Below are 20,645 nucleotides of genomic sequence, written 5' to 3'. Positions count from 1 at the left end.
AAATTTTTGTTCTTTAAAAAAAAATATTTCTGGATTACATATTTCAGATATATTCTTGAATTTCGAATTATGAAATTTGAAATGTATTTTTTCAAAATTTATAAAAAGTTTTTAGATTATGTAATTTAGAATGTATTTTTTTTTAAAAATTACTTTCAAATTTTACCAATTTGATAAGAATTCTAAATTATAAATTAGTTTATGGTTTAAATAATCTGAAATATAACTTAAAAAAAACACGTTACAAATTACATAATTCAGAATATAAATTTGTAAAATAAATTAATTAATCCATAATATTTTACTGATTAAAAAAAATTGAATTACGTAATTAAAAAAGTACACAAATATATTAATTAATTATATGAGATTACACAATCCAAAAATATAAAAAAAACATTTTCCTAACTAAACTTTCAAAAAAAAAATTTAAAAAAATATTTTTAGAATTATAAAACTTATGGAAGATGAAATAGTCTTTCATGCATGATTAATATTTATTAGGTATCCTTGTTAACTCAAATTAAAAATTTGCTTGAAAGAATTGATGTTGTTTTAAAGTTTTAAAGAACACATAATTGAAAAGTAATTCTTTGGAGAAAGAGGAAGAGAGAGAGAAATTGAAGATAATAAACGTTTCTTTGGTATCTTTGACTTGTACTAATTAATAATTAATAATTAATAATTAATAATAATATAATTGCATTGTGTTTATCTATGGAAATGGTAGAAAAAGTATTGAGAAAGAAGAATGAAGAGATATGTATAAAGGGTCAATTACCAATTTAAATATGTTCAATTTTGGCATAAATGTTATTATTTTTTGGTGAATGATGTTCTAGAAAGTCAACTAAAAGTATTTTTTATTATTATTAATATTATTATTCATTGTTTAGGGGTGTCACAATTTGACTGAAAAAGAGCCTTTGACGTAAGCTTATTTTATATTTTACATTCAGAATCCTATTTATTAACCTTTCCTCATATTTTTATTATTAAGATATACATTATTAAAATTTTAAATATGAATTTGTATAAAAGTTGAACAAACATATACAAATCATAAAAGTTTATATTAGTTTGTTCCTAATAAAAGAAATTTATTTATACTTGATACTAAATTTTCCATGATAAGAACTCAATATTATTAAGGATTTTTTATTTGTTTTTTTATAATCCATAATAATAATAAATAAATATAAATTCTACCTGTCTTAATTTCTAAATTAATTTTTATTATTAATAAATAGTTTATAAATTAGTATCTAATTAGCTATAAAAAATTCCGTTACCAAATTTAGAATCTAAATAATTGGTAGTTAAAGACTTGATAGCTAATTAGATACCATCCAATAATAAAAAATAATTTAAAAATTAATAATTTTTTTAAGTCTTTTAAATAGTAATTATAGTAACTAATTATTTTTAATCTCTAAAATTGGTTTCTAGATTTTTTTTATAGTGTAATATGGATTAATATTTTTTTATATACATTAAAATAGCATACATATTATTTATCGAAATAAATTTGCTAAAAATAATCGTATTTTTAATAAATATATCACTTTTAAGTGTTATAAACATGGATAACATTTATTAGAATAAACTAATAATCAAAATAATGTTTCATCAAAAAAAATAAATTAAGTTTTCAAGACTTAATTCACTGCAATCCTGGTACATAAAAATAAGAAACTAATTGATTTATTACATTATTAGAAGAGTTAAAAAGTCAAAAGTAGCATTTTTTATATAAAGAAAAACAGATAGGAAGAGACACATAGTGACAGTAATAATGATAATAACAATTATTATTATTATTTTATTTGCAGCAGCCTGCTTGTCACAATCTGGTGATTGACCAAACAAAGAGGCCTATATCTATGCCCCTTCATGAATCGAATGGTCCTTCGACCCCTTCATTTGATTCCGACGGCCGGCATAGATCTCATGAGACCCGCCCACTATTACTACGAAAAAAGCCCTCAAATTAGAATTGTTACTTTATTTTTTAATAATTTGGATTAATTGTATTTTAGATTAATGCTTTCAGAAACGACAAAAACAAGGCTGCTTCCTAATTATTAAGGACGAATATCCCTATAATTTTTTGTTTTTTAATTTTTTTAATCTTAATTGTACCAAATTTTTGTTTAGTTCCCAACATAATTTTTTAATAAATTTTGTTTGAGACTGTCAATAATAAAAATAATTACTTTACAACTATTTTTTAAAATAAAATATTATATTATAATAAAATAATAATTTATTTAAGTGTCAAATGAATGTATCATTATCCTTCTCTGGTAGATATGAGTTTTTTTTACTGGATTAGGTTAAAATTAATATTAATGATCGTCTTATCTTTATTTTTCGTAAGCGTATATGGGAGTTTATTAGTGGTTTCTCTGTTGATATTCATAATGTTGAGTTTTATAAAGTTATACATGTTATTTAAGAAACTAAAAAGATTGATCTTACTAGTTTATGACTTGAATTTGATTCCGTCTTTGTGTTATATATATATATATATATATATATATATATATACTAAATTAATTTAATGAATTTTTAATAATTTTAAATTTTATAAAATTTGTAGCTTTTGTATACTCAATAATTAATATTTAACTTCTATATTTTATATTGGAACACTATATTAATAATTAAACTACCTTTAACAATATTTTTTTTTCTTTTTTTACTTCAAGCACATAAATCTCAAAATCTCTCTCATTGTTAAGATACCAATAATGGAATTTTCAAAAACAAGTTACTATATCTAAATAGAAAAATAAAATTTTATTTATCAGCAAAATGCATGTGATGATTTATGACAGCCAAACAAACCCTTTGTTTTTACGGCTTTGACTCTTCAGTCTTTTTGGTTTACTTATTTCTAACCATTCATTTTTTTAAATGGAACTAAATATTCCTAAGTAGTTTAAACTAATGAGAAAAAATTAAATATGTTTTTGATCTTCTAAATTGTTTTTTTTCTTCTAATTTTTAATTAAAACTTTTTTATTTTTAATCTTTATAAAATGTTGGTTTTAGTTTGAGATAAAGTAAATGTGAGAAATTTGTCATGTAAGTTTTAATAAGTGATATATAATTTTAAAATTTATAATTTTTTTTTATAAAAGTGGAGTGGATAACACAAAAAAATAAAAAAAATCATTCCTCAATAAATATGTAGTAATCAAGGATAAAAAAACTAAACACAAAATGATCATATTTAGAACAAATTTATGAAAATGTGTACTCATTACAATAAAATATTTCAACAGTGAAATATTTTAATAGTTTTTGAAAGAAAATTAGATCAAATTCAGAAATAATGAGTTTGCCAATATAAACATTTTTGTCATGTTTTCCATTCATTAAATATTATCTATTAGAAAATATAGTCTGCGTCATAAAAAAAAGTCTTAAATATTTTATTCAACACTTTTTAAAAATTATACGTAACTTTAGTTTTCACGAAAAGAAGTATTAAAAATCATAAGTTTAACATTAAACTACCATTTTATATCAATATTGGCATAATTAATTAACTAACAATTATATATTTAACTTAAGCATAAATATTTGAAACAAACCTTTTTGGTTATATTTTGAATTGTCAATTTTAATTTAGTAAATACAAGAATACAGATTTTGACAAAGGATTTGCTTCAGAAATGCGAACAGTGTTTCAATTTTTTTTATTAATTGTTAGTATAACGATATTTAGTTATTAATTACAAGAAATAAATTTATATATGAATTTTTACGTGATTATTAGAAATAATAAATTTTAAATATAAAGCAATTTGAATAGTATTATGAATTTTTGCTCTGAACCTTTCCAAATCACTGTCTTGCTCAATTCGAAATCCCTCTCTCCTCAATCTCTCAAATTTTCTCCAGCACTTCTAGGTAACCGTTTTCCCTCTGTTCCTCCATTAATGTCTTGCATATTTTGGTTGTTGGGTTTCTGCAAAGGTTTCTACTTTGCATGTGACCACCTCTGCATTACCCTCAATCCCTTTCTTTAATGTTTTGGTGAATTTTACATATTCTAGTTTGTGAATTTACCCTATTCTATTGCTTGAAGTGTTTGATATTCTAGAATAGGTGCCTGTGGGAAGGAAGCAAAAGGGCTGGTTTGAGAGGTTATCTTTAAAAATTTGATCTTGTTCTCTGTGTGAAGTAATTAGTTCTCTTGAATAGGTGCCCAATAGGGGCAAGTGCAGAGTAAGGTAGTTGTCTCGAGGGACTATCAATGGAGCTATTAGTTTTTTGAAGTAGTCAAGTGGGGTTATAAAGAGGGGTGTTTGCAAGTGAGTAACTGGACTGGTAGCAATCTGTGGTTTGGAATCCAGTTATATGTAGTTGTCTGAGGAATGTGAGTAAGAGGCGTGTGGTTGCTTTCGAAGGGAGGAAAACAAGTATCTGAGCAAAACATGTGGCAAAAATTAAGTAACAGATCCATATTGATGTAGTGAAAGTGGCAGGAAAGTTGGATATGCAATGCAAATGTTTCAGAGATGTTGCTGCATTTATTGTCAGATATCATCAGAGTTCGAAAAAGTACAACTAGTCAGACATTTTTGGTACCAGACTCATATACCCACAATGTGGAAATGGCAGGGAGAGTTAATCATGAATTTGCAACTGTTGGAGGGGTGCTTGCATTGTTATGGTGTACTGTCATGTGAGGGGGATTTGGGCTTAAAGCACAACTAAATTATGTGTTTATGTCTTGGTTGGAATATGATTTTTGGGATTGTTGTCAATACTGCCTTAAGTTGTTTATGTCCTGTTGTTGCAATTTAGCATCCTTATATGATATGGTCATCCTTAGACGTAGGTAGGTGATGTTTTGCTACTGCTCTTTTCTTTGTTTGATACTATGGTACTACTTGTAACGTATAATTGAGTGTCTTATTTGCTGAAAAAAAAAAACACTACCATCTTATTGCTAACTTAGTAAAACCTTAGTAATCCCATTCCATGCAGTAACCAGGTCTATAAGTTCTAACCATTGGTGATGGTTAGCAAGGCTTTAGGAGAAGAATCAGCATGGTAGGTGATAGTAACATATCCAAGTAAAAAGACCTTTGGAAATATTATAATGTGTTTGAACTCAATTAGTTTTATAGCATACCTTTCTTGCTCTTTTGGCTAAGATTAAGTGTAGTATTTGTTCTTATGAGTTTAATATTTGACTACTGAATCAGCTCCGAACAGGTACATAAACTCAACCAGGGAGATGAAGCAGGCTATTCAATTTAGAAATTGAGAAAGGCCTAAACCAAGTTTAAGAAGCACCACAGTTGCCTAGCAGCTGGACTACCTCTTATCAGCACCTTAACCACACCATAGCAGCAATTATGCAGACAGCAGTTGTGCTTGCTTCCCAGCTACACCTTCCTCTCAGTTAGATTGTTATGTATGACAAGATAATTCCGTTTTCCTAACAATTACTTTAGAAGTTAGATTTAATGTGATTTCTTACAAGTTAAAATTCATACTTGATGGAAAATTAAACTATTTTTTCTTCTTATTAAATGGTACCAAAGCTTTTAGTGTCACTATTAATTTATTCTTCTTCCTTTGCTTTGTGAAACAACCTTTGCGTTTGTCTCGACGAGTTACCTTGAACATAAATTTTGTACTAGTGTTTTCTTTTTTTTCATGTTTTCATAAAAGAAACTGAAAAAACTAGCCATATTATTAAGAAGGAAAACTAGCCCAAACTGACCTTTGACTATAGGGTACTCTTGATAATAATATTGGATTATTATTTTGATATGATTTCTATAATTCAATCATTTAAACCTCGAATTGAACCTTATTGGAAACCAGGAAAGCATTGTCATTCCTGCTTCGAAGTTGCACAGCACATTCTGCAGCTTTGCAATGCCATGCACAAAGCTTCATCCAAGGTTTGCTTCCCAACAGCATTATCCAAACTGACCTCTTGTTGCTGTACTCTAAACTGGGCCTTCTCCATGAAGCTCGCAAGGTGTTTGATAAAATGCTCGACAGAAAGAACATGTACTCATGGAATGTCATGATTGCCTCCTATGCCCAGAATTGCATGTATGCCGATGCCTTGGTGGTTTTTCGTGAGTTCAAGTTCTGTGGCCTTAGGCCGGATCACTATACCCTGCCCCCATTGTTCAAGGCTTCTGTAGGAGTGGATGATGCTTCCATTGGTAGTACGTGTCATGGTTTGGTTATAAGGCTTGGGTATGAAGGATATGTTGTTGTGGCAAATTCTGTACTTGAGTTTTATGTTAAGTATGGGGCTGTGTCTCAGGCTTGTTGTGTGTTTTCCAACATGTTATGTACGGATTCTGTGACGTGGAATTTGATGATCTTGGGGTTTGGAAGGGCCGGTTTGTGTTCAAATGCAATGCATTGTTTTAGGGAGATGCTAAGCTTGGGTGGGATGAGGGTGGATTTCATGACTCTTCCTAGCGTTTTGAATGCATGTGGAAAGGAAGGAGACTTGTTGAAGGTGAGAGAAGTCCATGGGCATGTAGTGAGAAGCTTTGGTTTTGATGTGGATGCTGCCATCGGGAATGCATTGATTGATGTGTATGGCAAGTGTGGATGCTTGAAAGATTCAGAAAAGGTTTTTAGGACAATGCACTTCCTGAATTTAGTCACGTGGACCACCATGATCTCTTGTTATGGGGCACATGGAAAGGGGGAGGAATCTCTTTTGCTATTTAAGAAAATGGTAGATGAAGGTTTTAGGCCAAACCCTGTCACCCTCACAGCAATCTTGACCAGTTGTAGCCGTTCAGGTCTGATAGATCAAGGCAAGCACATTTTCAGTTCAATTTGTTCAGATTATGGATTTGAGCCTACTGTTGAGCATTATGCTTGTATGGTGGATCTTCTGAGCCGCTGTGGGTATCTTTTTGAAGCACTTGAGTTGTTACAAAGTGTTAAATCATCAGAAACAGGAAGCATGTGGGGTGCCCTTCTTGCTGGTTGTGTAATGCATAAAAATGTTGAAGTTGGAGAAATTGCAGCTCATCGACTATTCCAATTAGAACCAAATAATGCTAGCAACTACATAGCTTTGAGTGGTATCTATCAATCTCTTGGTATGGTAGATAGCTTATCAATTATTAGAGCAAAAATGAGGGACTTGGGTTTGGTTAAAATTCCTGCCTGTAGCTGGATCAATATTGCTGGAAGAATCCACATTCGATCAAGCGGACCTGTCTCATCCACTAGCTCAGATGATTTGCAAAATACTAATTATTTGACTAATGATCAGGGAGTAGAAAATCTTCTACATGATCATGATGATACCTTGATCAAGGGTTTCTAATAGTGGAGCATTAGAGTCGGTTCACCTAATTATGGGCAGGAGGGCTCAGTAGAAGAGTAATGCATTCTTGTCTTAAACTAGTGAAAGAAACAAAAAATATATGATGGTCTACTTGAGTACTGATTTAATACTTATGTAAGTGTGATAGTGTCAATTACTTAGTGATCGATTATTTGAAACTTGGGACTCAAATCAATTGATTATATCTGTTGTATTTTGACATGGTTCTCTGAAGTATTTTCCCCGTTGAATTATATAGTTTCATCCTTTATTTTTACAATCATCTAGAACCTTGTAACAAGAATTCCTGCCAAAATTTATAACAATTAATTGGTTCTGGGTTAACTGTTTATAGAAGAAATTTTCTTTAAGTCGGTTAGTCATAACTTTTTTACTTTTGTGATTATATCAGTAATAATTGTTGTATATCAGGAAGAAGATTTGGATTCAAGAAGAAAGTTTCAATAAAGGAGATGATGGAGGTTGATCCACCCACCCAAATTGTGCTTTACGATTTCCTCACAATTCAACAACGCAGGGCCGAAGCATATTCCAAGCTCAAAAGGTTAATTAATTACTTACAGAGCATTTTGGATTCCGTCAAAACTAAATGTCATATCAGTTTTTTCTAAGAGTTATTTGAATCCATGGATCTGTGGAAGTAACTTATAGTGATATTTTAGGGTTCATAATTTGAGCTATAGGGAAAATGGTTTTATTTTATTTATTTGTTTATTTGCTGATAGAAAAGGGTTCCATACTATGTATTTGAAGTCCAGAAATAATATAAGTATTATTTCCTGTTTCCATTTTCATTTTCTCTTTTGAATTACACACCCATCACCTGTTCTCAGATTTGTACAGAAAACAGAGAAAACAATAAAATGTTTCTTTCACATTCCTGCACAAATCTTTGAAAATGGAAAATATATCAAAATAAGGTGATAATTTTGAAACTAAAAAGTGGAAGTAGAAATAAAAAAGGAAAATAGAAGTATAAGTAAATGCACCTTAGAGTTTTTTTTTTCATTTAATTTGTTTTTTCTATGACTGAAGTAGAATGTGTCTTCCAATCATAGTGTAAGCATGTATGGAAGGATTGCCATTTGTTAACTATTGTAGTAATAATTACTTTAAAAGTAATAAATCTAATTTAGATGTAGTGGTTTACACACTCATCATATTAGAGATTGACATGTCTGATAAGTTTGTTGAATTTTACAATAACTGCTTTAAATTTGGTTACCCGGCACGGACACGCCTCTTAAATGGCGTGTCTGTGTCGGACACACGACTAATACTCGTACGACACTCGTAGGACACGTATCGATGAAGTGTCAAATTCAAAAAATATTTGTTGGATTTCTAACAATTCTAATACAGTTCTAACACAATTTTTAAAAGGAGAAATACATTAATTTTCTAAAAACTCAAACTTATTATATAAAGTTTTATTATAATTATAAAAATAAGGAATAAATCCTTTTGAACCAGCCATGAAAAACATCTTTTTGCTACAAAAAAAAAATTGAAACATACTTGTGCATATAATTCATAATTTTATAATATATAGATTCGTGTTCCCATGTCGGATCAGTGTCGTGTGAGTATTTGTGCTTCGTAGATTTGGTAGCTAGAATGAGTTTTGATAAATTGACAATGTTACTTTTCCATGACAAGTTTAATAGTTAGAGTTTGTCATTATAGTGTTTACTGAGGCTAATTGCACTGGAATTTTACACTTTGTTTCAATGTCTAACTTGTCAGGGGATTTTCTGACTACATGGCTAAATGGAGGGGAATTGGCTTATAAGCAGCTTTGCAGTGAAATGACAATAGAGTTCATTGATTGCTTGAAAAAAGTGTGACCATGATCCCCACATTATTAGTTTTTCTTGACTTAACAAAAAAATGGGGTTTTGTTTAATTTTACTACATTTGTTTAACCTTTTTTTTCTTTTTCTGATATAGCATAGGTCCTTGAAATGGAGGCATTGTTTAGGAGCTGTGATTACTGCCGAATCGATCTAGCATAGCTCCTTAGAACAGCTGTTCAAGATCAAGAAAAGCAGAATCTGTTTCTGGCATATGTAACTGGTTAATTTTATGAATAGAATAGTTCCTTTATTGAAACTGAATTCAGTGTTTGTAATTGTTTTTGTTGTTTTAAAAATCTATCTTCTTGTACTTTGTTTTTTTTATGTCTTGTCTCTTTCTGGAATTGATTATTAGACTAAAACTAATATCAAAGTCAAAATAATTATCTAGGTTAAAAACTTTCTGGTTCAGACATTCCAAAGGACTTTAATTGGTTTTTCTCTCCAAATGCTGCAATTCCATTTGGTATTTCCTAAAATGGGAATAAAAAAATTGATTCTAGAATGGGACCAGTTGTATATGTGGACTTTAGTATGACATGTATGTTTTGTCCAATCTTAGGATAATTTTTTTGTCAATTTAAAGAAATATCAAATGAAATTATAGTATTTTTGAAGAAAAAAAACACTTTAATTAGGATGTATGAAGAAGATTAACAAGATTATTAGAAAATTTGAAAAATGTTGTTAATGTTAAATGTGGAAGAGATGAGAGGAAAAAAAATTAGGGTGACAATGCGGTTTTGTCTACTCCACATTTAGCTTGTAAAATGCGTGCGGACCGAATACTCTTACGTAAGGAGCGTGTATTCATTTCACTGACCTATTTTACATAAGAGGTAATTTGCAGGCCTGCGACCCAGCTTGCATAAGAAAAATATTTCTTTTTTAAATTAAAATTTTATTAATTATAAAAAATATATTTATGTTACTAAAAAATTAAAATTTCATTCATGTTTCAGTTCATTTAATTAAGAAGATAAAAACATATAAAAAAATTCAATATAAAGATTGTTAGAAGAATTGATTCAAAATAATTAAAGTTTTGTTAATCTATTTTTTTATATGTAAATGTATCAGACAATTTTATCAAAGTTTTGATACAAAATATTATAATAACTTTTTTTTATATTTTTTTATTAACAAAACTTTAAATATAAGATTTTACTTAAAATTAAATATTTTTAATATTAATTTTTTTACATGATTAAGATATGTTAATTTATCTTATTCTATTTTAATGTAATATTTGTTGGAATATCATGGTATATTTATCCATGAAGTCTTTCACACCTATTTATTAGTGTATTTTTTTTTTAAATCTAAGGAGAGTAACCATGTTAAAAATAAAGAAGATATGATAAAAAAATTATCTTTATTTAATCCACTAATATAAAAGGGGATTTTTCTCAATAACGATTTCTAAGTATATATATATATATATATATATTTTATTTTTATTTTTTTTTTCCTTTTTTCTTTTACCCTTATATTAATATTTATTTTAGTTATTCTGTTATTTTGTAATTAATAGAGTAGTAGTCAGTTTACTTTTGCGAGTATTTATAATTGACATGTTCAAATATATCTATTAGAGATTTTTATTAAAATAATTTTATCTCTTAATTATTAAAATAAATAACTTATAATGATTTTATTAAAAATTTAATTATACTTAAATCGTGTTATAACTTTTGTTCAAATACAATAGCGCCATATGACATTTTAATAATCTTTTAAAATTTTAATATATTTATAATGTTTCTATAACTATTATAAAAAATAGTGTTTTCACTTCTTCATTGTGGAGTATATATTAAACATTTGATACGATTAAATTTCACAATATTCTTAATTTATCTTATTCTTGTTTAATCAAACATTATTATATTTCAATTTCTGAAAAATAACCTTTGAAAAAAATATAAACCCTAATTAATTACTAAATGGTTTGATTTGTATGTGAACCACAAATTGAGTGCATATTGAGATTGTTGAGGCAAGAAGAAGTAAAAAGTTAAATCCAGAGAACACACTCACCTCAATCTCATTCACATCTTCATTCAATTCGGATTAGGTTTTACTCTCAATCGATTCCTCTTCTCTCTGCCATGGCCGAAGTCATCAACATGCCTCCCGAATCTCTCGATCAATCTCCCTCTGCTTCAGCTCCTCCTCCTCCCCCTCCGCCACCCACTTCTGCCGCCGAAGAAGATCCACCTCCGCCGCGCCGCCGGGACCGCCGTGAAGATCGGGAATTAGACCGCCACCCCAACCGTAGCCGCGATTACTACGACCGCGACAGGGACTTCAAGCGCCGCCGCAGCCCCAGCCCCGGCTACCGCGACCGCCGCTACTCTCCCCAGCCGCCGTCGCGCCGCTCACCTCCCCCGTACAAGCGGTCTCGGAGGGGCAGCCCCCGTGGTTATGGACCTGAGGACAGGTGATACCAGCTTTTGCCCTAATTTTGAAGTAGATGGAGTTTTGGTTTTTAATATTTGGAATTAGGTCCTTTTTTTTGTATGAAGAAGATTTAATTGATAATGACATTGTTTGGGTTGAGCACATGTTAAGTCCAGCTGCAAACTGGCAACACTAAAATAGCACTGGAATTAGGTCATGTATGTTAGTGTAGTTTATTTTAATTTAGGATTTTGATGTAAAATGTTGTTTTTCTTTTGCGTTGTGGTGGAAACTGTTGGTTGAATTGATTGTTTATGTTGCTGACAAAGTAGAAACCCTCATGGATGGGGAGTTTATATGTTTTTTCTTCAATTACATTTAGTTGGATGGAAAATGAACTCTCTAATTCTCAAGGGAGTTCACCTGGAGTTTTAGTGTATGATTGGGAATTTGGTGTTTAATGGGCACAGGGCTCATGGGGATTTTTTTTTTTCGCTTTGAATTTGTCTCTTTGAATTTCTTTTTTTTTTTTCTTTATTGTTGTCTGTTTGTTTCGCTTCTGCTTGTAGTTTTTTTTTATCGATTCGTTTTATGAATCCAAAGAAATAAAATATGAGAATTTGGATGTTAAACTGTTTTGACAGCATATATTTTGGAAACGTTTGTACAAATTATTTTTCTACCGTGGATTGCTATTATAAGAAGGAAAAGAGCACCAGCTCTTGTTGTCAAGGGCTTAGACATATGGCAAATTGTCATATTTATTTGCATTTTATTTGTTAGGGTCGAGGTGGGAAATATTGCCTTTTCTTTTTCCTTCTCCTTTCGCTTGGCTTGATGTTTGGGGTTTTCCTGTTATGATATCCTTCTGTTTTTCTTTTTGATATCAATCTCACTCTATTTAGAAGCCCACAAGATCCACTAGTTAGAAGAGTAAATAATATGACCTTAGTTATGTGAAAAAGAGAAGAGAGAGACTAAAAAGAACGTTGGGAGATCTCAGGGTAAATATATTTCTGAACCTTTGGTTTTTTAACTATGGTGAATGACAGCATATGATCTTTCTAACCGATCTCACGTAATGGGATAAGGCTTTGCTGCTGCTGTTGTATCGATCACACCATGTTTATTTTCTAAACTGATGTGATGTCTCTATCATACACTTGTTGAATTTTGATCTTCTTACCCGAGAAAGTTCTAATCCTTTGATGTTTGCTATCATTTTTGACTTTCAACCAAATTGCAGTATTCTTAACTATATACTGTTTTAATTATAAATCCTATACTTATCTTGTCCTATACTTATCTTGTATTCTGGAAAATAAAAAGGCCTAGAAAGAATCTTGGAATTATTCAAATTGTGCTTTAGTGGTTCTGTTTTCTTTTTTACTTATTGCAATTGCAAAGACAAAATATTAGCTACATGTATTTATGGAACTGTGTTATTTCAAATTTATCTATTTTCTGATTTCTTTCAAATTTCACCTATTGTAGCATGACTACTCAAAGATGAATGGTTTTATGTTGACTAGATGTGTTGATATATTCATGCTATCCTGTGATTATATAAATTGTTTATGTTTATAGGACACAATATACTCAGAGATGACTGGTTACGTGTTAACTGAGTAAAGTGATTTCATACTGTCATGAAATTATTCAAATTGTTTATAGGAAATACATTAGAAGTATTTTCTCTTACATTTGAATTTATTGCTTTACTTCTTTTCACCCTAGGCCATGTGTCACATTTTATGCTGATAGTTTCTTTATTAATTTACTTAATTAATTGAATTGAATGTGATTAAAGCAGATTTGGCTATGAGTATTTTGGTGGCTATGAACGGGGAGTGGGTGGAAGAACTGGTTATGCAGATGAGAAGTCTTATGGCAGGCTTGCACATCGATCTGTTGGGGGATATCATAATGGGATGTCTGGTACGTTAATAATTGTTAATTGCCTTGGGTTTTCCTTACGTAGTATAGATGCCATTTATAACTTTAATTCCAATTTTATTCTCTAATTGAGCTAAGTTAAACACATGACTTCCCACTTTGCATACTGAAAATATGTACACATAATAAAATAGTTTTTTTTCACTCTCTTCAATTTCATTTGTTTCTATGTTGCATGTGATGGGAGTTAAATAGATAATATCATGCTTCGTGTAAATTTACTGATAGTCAACTAACTGGATTTTATGTTGCTGTGTGGTAAAGTTGTAACATTTACCGTCCTTTTTACAATTTGTGACAAATTATTGATAGTATTTTGAGAATTAATTCCATGGATTAATAAATTAATAACTTCTTTACATGTATAAATTCAATTATGCTTTGTTCTTGGTGAGAATTCGCGACCGCACTCCTTTTGACCTTAACATTTGTTGAAATATAAAATTAGACATTTCAGTTTTATCTCGATTTAGGAATAACATGGGTATGAGTCAATATATGTAACCAATCTCTTTCACAATTACAATGTCCTTTGAAATTTTGTACATTCATCGTGTTTCAAAAATTGTACTAAGAATCTCTTGTTTGCCTTAGTGGGATAATGCTATTGTTTCTGTTACTTTTGTTATATTAAAAAGTTATTAATTGGGAATATCTTGTTTATTTCCCCCCTCATGCCATTCAATTTTTTCTTTCTAACTAAGCATTTTCCTTTAGCATGTGATTGTGTTATTCAATGACTTCATTATGACTTTTCAGTTGTCAAGCAAAGAAAATAGAACTTGGATTTTTTAAGAAGTTTTTCTTGTTATTTTGTTAGCTTAAAGGGTACCCTTTTTCTTGTATGCCCTACTAAAATGAACCTATTTTTGACACGATAATTTTTTACACCTTTTCTTCTTATCCTCCTTTTTTTTTTTGGAGGGTGTGTGTGTGTCTTGCTTGGTGTCCTTGTTTGGTATATATTCATATTTCATGTTTACCTTTTTCCTTTCTAAATTTTGTTTATTTTTCTTTTTAAAGGTTTGTTGTAGATCGACACTTTTATGCTATAAAGTACATACATTCCTCTGTTTTTTCCCCAGATGAAGTCAGCTTACTGTCAGTATGTTCCTGTATTGTGCATTCATTTTGCAGATGTTGATATTAACCGTGGTTATGCAGATTTGTCAAGTGGAGGTGCACAAAGGTCAGTTTTTTTTTTCTTTAATTTAAACCATGATTGAATAATTATACCTGTCTTGTTTCATCTATTGTGCTACATCTGCAAGAAATTCTGTCAGGGGGATGGTAGTTGAGAAAGGAAATATGGTGAAGCAGTCAATATACTCTTAGAACATTGCAGGATTGAAACATAAGCTTTATAGGTTATTGAGAGTTTTTCATATCATCTGAGATGAAATGTTTACTTTAAATTGATATATAAGGCCAACACAACACCAGATCTCTGCTACTATTTGTGGAGCAATTTGGGAGATGCGATTATTAAAGGAATGAGGTGTGTTACAAGGATCTGTATATTATGCACCTCAGTTCTCCTTTGTCCATAAATAGACATCTGAAATGCAGATTCAAATGCACCCTGCAAAGACTGAAGTACTGTGAGTGAAATGGCATTCAATACAAAGATACCTTTTGCCAAAGGAAAGTTTAGGGAGAAGCTATTCTGTCATGGCAAGTAAATTTCTGGAAAGTAACAGGGAGAATTGTTGTCTGAGAACACTAAGGGTCTCTTTGGGAGAAGTGGTAAAGAGGGGAAAGCTTACAATAAGTAGGTTTCCCTCCCTTTTTCCTTTTCCACTTCTTTCAAACAGGCCCTGAGTCTTCTTTGATAGTTGGGGCTTTATCACATTGCCTGTGTTCTTTGGTGAAGATTGTTTTCTGCCGGACTCTTGCTTATATTTTCATTATGAACTTAATAAGCAAAACTAATTCAGACAAATAATCAGTCCAGACAGGATAATGGTTAAAAGAAAATCAGTGAGTAAAAAGTCAAAGAGGGTAGCCAATCCATAGTAAGAAAACAAAATGCCTTCATTGATTATATTTTCTGGAAGTTTTGATCACACACACACATGGATAGATATATAGAGGAATCAAATTATACTACTATAAATTACAATTTACATCAACTTTCAAAATCAATAACTTCATATAAAAATGTGATTTTTATTATTCCAACCATTGATTATAACTGTATATTAGCTTAATTGTATCAATTTTTGTCAAAGTTGAATAATTATTAGAATATAGTAAAAAAAAATTCTATTTTTATGTTTTAAAAGTTTATATTACATTTTTTTGGAAGATATCAATTGAATATTAATTGTGGATTAATATATAAGATATTGTAGATATTATTTATTTGATAAGAACATTAATATAATGATAAATGTTTTAGATAAAGTTATTGAATAGTCTAATAATTGATGTAACTTGTAGTGATGTAATTTGATTCTACAGCCCTATTTATGAAATCTTGAAATGTAGTTCTAATTCTCTTTTTGAATACCTTTATTAAAATACTTGTGTGTATAGTACAGTGGTACTCCTTCCTGCTGTATTCTACCAAGAGCTTTACAATTAAAGAAAGGTTTAATTTACTCCTTTGATTCCTATAGAAACTACACACTTATTCCTTTAGTTCCTATACTTAAAAACATCCCTTTTTAGTCTCTACACATGTCATTTTTAATCCCTTTTAGTCCTTACTATAGGGATTTAAATTATGTGTAGGGACTAAAAGAGAAAAAATTGCATGTTCCTAAACCAGATAAAAAAATGGTATGCATAGGGGATGATTTTAAGTATAGGAACATGGTTATCAGTATAACACAATTTGCCATATGATGAAAATAAGTGTGATTTGATATGATGTGTGCAATTGACGATAGAAATTGATGAACAAATAAATTTTGCATATATTCTATTTGGCTTTTGCATTCTAGAGAAGACAAATAACCTAACTCTCCATCTCCCAACCCTAAATGACATTATGTTGTGTTTTTTTTTTTCTCTAGCAACTTTTGTGTTTCAGTTGCAAGATGAAACATATTTCAACTTTGGACCTTCAGCTTTAACTTTTAAGTTCGACCTGATATTTAAGTATTGTCTGTCTAGTATCAACAGAAAATATTTACTTGATGAGATGATTTTTTTATTTTAATTATTGTTTAATATCTTTTGACCATAAATAAAATCTATTATAAAACATAGTAAAATCTGTTTTAGTTTTTCAAACAATAAATTTAATAGTAGAATATTCATTATAAGTTTTAATAAATAATAATTTTGCATATGCTGTGTTTATTATAGATATCGAATCTTGCTATTCAATTCGTGATCCGGGTGTGTTTTATATATACCATGTACAAGAATGCTTGAAGGGGATATTTTTCTAAATATTGAGATCAAATTAGTAATTAATCTTAAAAAATTATGGCAGTTTGTCAAACAAGTTTGTGACAATCTTAATTTCTGAACCACTCATTGTACTTTAATTTCTTGCATTTAGTTCATATCCAACAATATTCTTCAAGATTTTGTAAATTGCAAACTAATTCTAATTCACATAATCATTACTTTTTGGTTTTATTTATACTCAATGCTGTTTCATTGATTTGCAGTTGTTTACTACTACCTATATCAAGGCATCTGTGTCCCTAGATAGGACATACCGAAATTGTCATAAATTATGCTCTTATTTCATCAGTTGATCTTTATTTCTGCATCTTTTTTGGAATTCCCATTCAGTTTTGCTTTAATTTTTTTTTTCCTTTGGATCTGTAGTAATGTGTTTGTTAGCAAATCATCATCTCATTCTTTGGAGTAAATCAGGTGGTTAAAAAAAGTTCGATGTTGTTCTATGCTTCAACTTTGTAGGAAGAATTTCTAATGAGATAGATGTTCTGCTAGCATTTGGTTCGTATCTCATGCCTGCAAACAATAGCAGCAATGTTGCTTTCACATCCCACCCCATTTCCATGCTTGAGATGTCTAGTCCTTGGTGTGCGGGGTTGTGTTGGAGATCCTGCAGTTTTGAGCTTTTATGCTTGAGATCGTGCTGTTTGTGCTTCAACTTTTGCAAAATCTATATACTCCAGTGTATCTCACAGTACTGAGGTTTTATCAGTAAATAGAAAAAGTAACATATTAAATTTATTATTTATTTAAATTCTTTTTCTTGAAGGATAATTATAGCAGTTTCTACTTGAAGTGTTGATTATGATACGATTCATGGGATGTGTGTTGCCCTTATCTTTGTCTATTTGAGAATATTTGTTGCAGGGGAAGTCTGCTAACAGTTTAGATGCTTTCAATTATTTCAGAGAGGGGTTGATGTCCTATAAACAATTCATTCAGGAGCTTGAAGATGACGTACTGCCAGCTGAAGCTGAGCGTAGGTAAGTGTTGGAAAATAATATCCTTTTCATTGGACGTAATTATTGAATGCTTGTTGACTAGTTATATGCTTAATTTATTTTTCTAGGTATCAAGAATACAAATCAGAGTATATTTCTACCCAAAAACGTGCTTATTTTAATGCTCATAAGGATGAGGAGTGGTATGGATTTTCTTTGTCCACTGTTAACATTTTATTTTGATTATTGGGTTATCATCCTGCTTCAGTGACATGCAATCTTCTGATGTTTCCTTTTTTTGATTCCTTTTGTGTAGGTTAAAAGATAAATATCATCCAACAAATTTACTTACAGTAATTGAAAGGTGAGTGAAGCACCCTCTTTATGTTGATGGATCATATAATAGAATTTTTAATTGGGTAGTTACTATATTAGATGGTAAATTAATATTTGGAAATACTTTTTTATTAATCCTCTCTGCCACATCATCTTTTAGGAGGAATGAAAATGCTCGACGGCTTGCAAAGGATTTTTTGCTTGATTTGCAGAGTGGAACATTAGACCTGTATGTTCTTGCTTTTTCTCACAATCTGTTTTTGACTGCTCTTCCTCAAATATTGTTTGTCTCATGATAATTTTGAAAAATGCAGAAATCCTGGTTTGAGTTCCTCTTCATCGAGTAAATCAGGGCAAGCCAGTGAACCTAATTCAGAGGAAGAAACAGATGGTGGCATTAAGCGAAGAAGACATGGTAGGGGACCTAATAAAGATAATGATTTCTCAGCTGCACCAAAGGCTCACCCTATCAGCTCTGAGCCTAGACGGATACAAACAGATATTGTAAAAGCTCAGGCTGTTGTTCGTAAGCTCGACACGGAGAAGGGTATTGAAGATAATATTTTATGTACCAGTGACCACAACAGGAGTGATGATAAGTCTCACAGTGGGTCTGTGGGCCCCATAATAATTATCCGAGGCTTAACATCTGTGAAGGGCTTAGAGGGTGTTGAGCTATTGGACACACTTATTACATATCTTTGGCGCATTCATGGTATTGATTACTATGGAATGATTGAGGTTAATGAGGCCAAGGGTTTTAGACATGTGAGACCAGAAGGAGCAGGGCATGAGGAAACAAGTAAATCAGGTTCGGAATGGGAGAAGAAACTTGATCAATTTTGGCAGGGGAGGTTGAATGGTCAGGATCCATTGGAATTGATGAGTGCGAAGGAGAAGATAGATGCTGCTGCAGCTGATGTGTTGGATCCATATGTTAGAAAAATTAGGGATGAGAAATATGGGTGGAAGTATGGTTGTGGAGCTAAGGGCTGCACAAAGCTTTTTCATGCGGCTGAATTTGTATACAAACATTTGAAGCTAAAGCATCCTGAGCTTGTGATGGAACTCACATCAAAATTGCGTGAGGATCTTTATTTTCAAAATTACATGAAGTAAGTATTAATTAAGGGTTCTTTTACTTGGTGCGTAGCATTGCTATTTCTGGTGTTGGTGGACACACACACTTATAGCCCCCTTTCTCCCATTGTAGTGATCCTGATGCTCCTGGTGGAACACCTGTGATGCAGCAACCTCAGGTAGAGTCCAGTAGTTACACTTGTATGCCTCAGAAAATATTACATTTTGAAATGCTGAGTTTGGTTTTGTTGTGTTTGTAGAAGGACAGGGGTCTAAAGAGAAGATTAGGAGGTTTGGAAGGGCGATTGAAGGATGATCGTGGTAACAGGAATGAGAAAATGAATGGAGATAGGGATAGGGACAGGGATAGGGGTGATAGATCCCTATCCCCATCCAATGAGGAAGCAATGTATGAAGCATATGGAGTACCTCCATTTACCTCGGATATGCCCCCTCCTCCACCACTTTTGATGCCTGTACCTGGTGCTGGGTTGGTTTCCCTTTCTTCTCATTCCAATCCAATGCACTTTATTTATTCCCTTCATATCTTTATTTCCCTTGAATTCTTTTTCTACAGGCCTTTGGGACCCTTTGTCCCTGCTCCACCAGAAGTTGCAATGCAGATGTTAAGGGAGCAAGGAGGAGGAGGTGCATCTTACGATCCCTCAGGAAGGAAGATGCGATCTGGTCCTCATATGGGTGGTGGACCAGGGCCTATTATTGCTGTCCCTCCATCCTTTAGACCAGATCCTCGACAGATGAGAAGGTAGCTCACAAGAATCCCAAATCATGTCTTTTTTTATTTTTTATTGTATCAAAGATTTAGTAATTGATTCTCTAAATGCTGGTGCAGCTACGAAGATCTGGATGCCCCAGAAGACGAAGTAACTGTGATAGACTATCGGAGCTTGTAGGAGTTGCTTCAATTCATAATTTTAATGAGATAGTGAGCTTAGGTTTCATATTTATTTTGCGCATTTGTTTGAGAATCTAATTTTCTAATGTGCTCAAATTTGAAAGGATAATTTCAAAATAATAGTACCCGATTTGTTATTTACTGCATCATGGAGTCAACAGTTACTTATTAAATCAAAAGTTCCACTCTAATTTATCTAAACTATATAATATATTCTTTAATGAGTTGGGCTAGCTAAATCATGTTTAGGAATAGGCTTTTTCTTCGGACTTACAAATTTTAAAAATTATGCTTGTCCTTTATTTTTTTAAAGTATCATTCTGGGTTGCGTATTTTAGAACTCTAGAAATGTTTCATCCAAAATTTAATAATTGAAA

General features: G+C 31.1%; 2 protein-coding genes and 1 pseudogene across 11 annotated transcripts; all 3 read left to right on the top strand.

Annotated features, from left to right (window-relative positions):
- The first annotated feature begins 3,824 nt into the window (after nt 1-3,824).
- LOC137834663 (putative pentatricopeptide repeat-containing protein At3g23330) lies at nt 3,825-9,540 on the top strand. Of its 10 annotated transcripts, none has more exons than XM_068642777.2 (6): nt 3,825-3,921; nt 5,226-5,437; nt 5,854-7,474; nt 7,772-7,904; nt 9,107-9,201; nt 9,316-9,540. In XM_068642777.2, coding segments are annotated over exons 2-3 (1,488 nt in total). In that variant the 5' UTR covers nt 3,825-3,921; nt 5,226-5,435; the 3' UTR covers nt 7,340-7,474; nt 7,772-7,904; nt 9,107-9,201; nt 9,316-9,540. The 10 variants fall into 10 exon arrangements, with proteins under 10 accessions (XP_068498878.2, XP_068498877.2, XP_068498873.2 ...); XM_068642776.2 differs by having other exon boundaries at nt 9,311-9,540; XM_068642778.2 differs by having other exon boundaries at nt 3,827-3,921; nt 5,854-7,395.
- On the top strand, nt 5,149-5,250 carry LOC150027407 (U2 spliceosomal RNA; annotated as a pseudogene).
- Nucleotides 9,541-11,169: 1,629 nt separating the features above from the next.
- LOC137834660 (serrate RNA effector molecule) lies at nt 11,170-20,414 on the top strand. The gene is made up of 12 exons (XM_068642770.2): nt 11,170-11,659; nt 13,433-13,557; nt 14,713-14,764; nt 17,904-17,978; nt 18,065-18,139; nt 18,253-18,300; nt 18,433-18,501; nt 18,587-19,387; nt 19,486-19,531; nt 19,613-19,842; nt 19,930-20,118; nt 20,206-20,414. The coding sequence occupies exons 1-12, from the start codon at nt 11,328-11,330 to the stop codon at nt 20,264-20,266; spliced, it is 2,103 nt and encodes a 700-aa protein (XP_068498871.2). The 5' UTR covers nt 11,170-11,327; the 3' UTR covers nt 20,267-20,414.
- Nucleotides 20,415-20,645: the final 231 nt, after the last annotated feature.

Source organism: Phaseolus vulgaris, chromosome 5 (genome assembly GCF_051622355.1).
Source record: "Phaseolus vulgaris cultivar YP4 chromosome 5, ASM5162235v1, whole genome shotgun sequence".
Classification (NCBI taxonomy): domain Eukaryota; kingdom Viridiplantae; phylum Streptophyta; class Magnoliopsida; order Fabales; family Fabaceae; genus Phaseolus; species Phaseolus vulgaris.
The sequence above is the reverse complement of the archived record's forward strand: the minus strand, read 5'-3'. Positions and strand labels throughout refer to the sequence as shown.

Excerpts from the sequence above, each read along its gene's own strand:
- LOC137834660 (XM_068642770.2), top strand. The coding sequence starts at position 11,328 with ATGGCCGAAGTCATCAACATGCCTCCCGAATCTCTCGATCAATCTCCC. Across the intron at positions 18,301-18,432 it reads TTACTTACAGTAATTGAAAG|GAGGAATGAAAATGCTCGAC; the intron begins GTGAGTGAAGCA and ends ATCATCTTTTAG. Across the intron at positions 20,119-20,205 it reads GATCCTCGACAGATGAGAAG|CTACGAAGATCTGGATGCCC; the intron begins GTAGCTCACAAG and ends ATGCTGGTGCAG.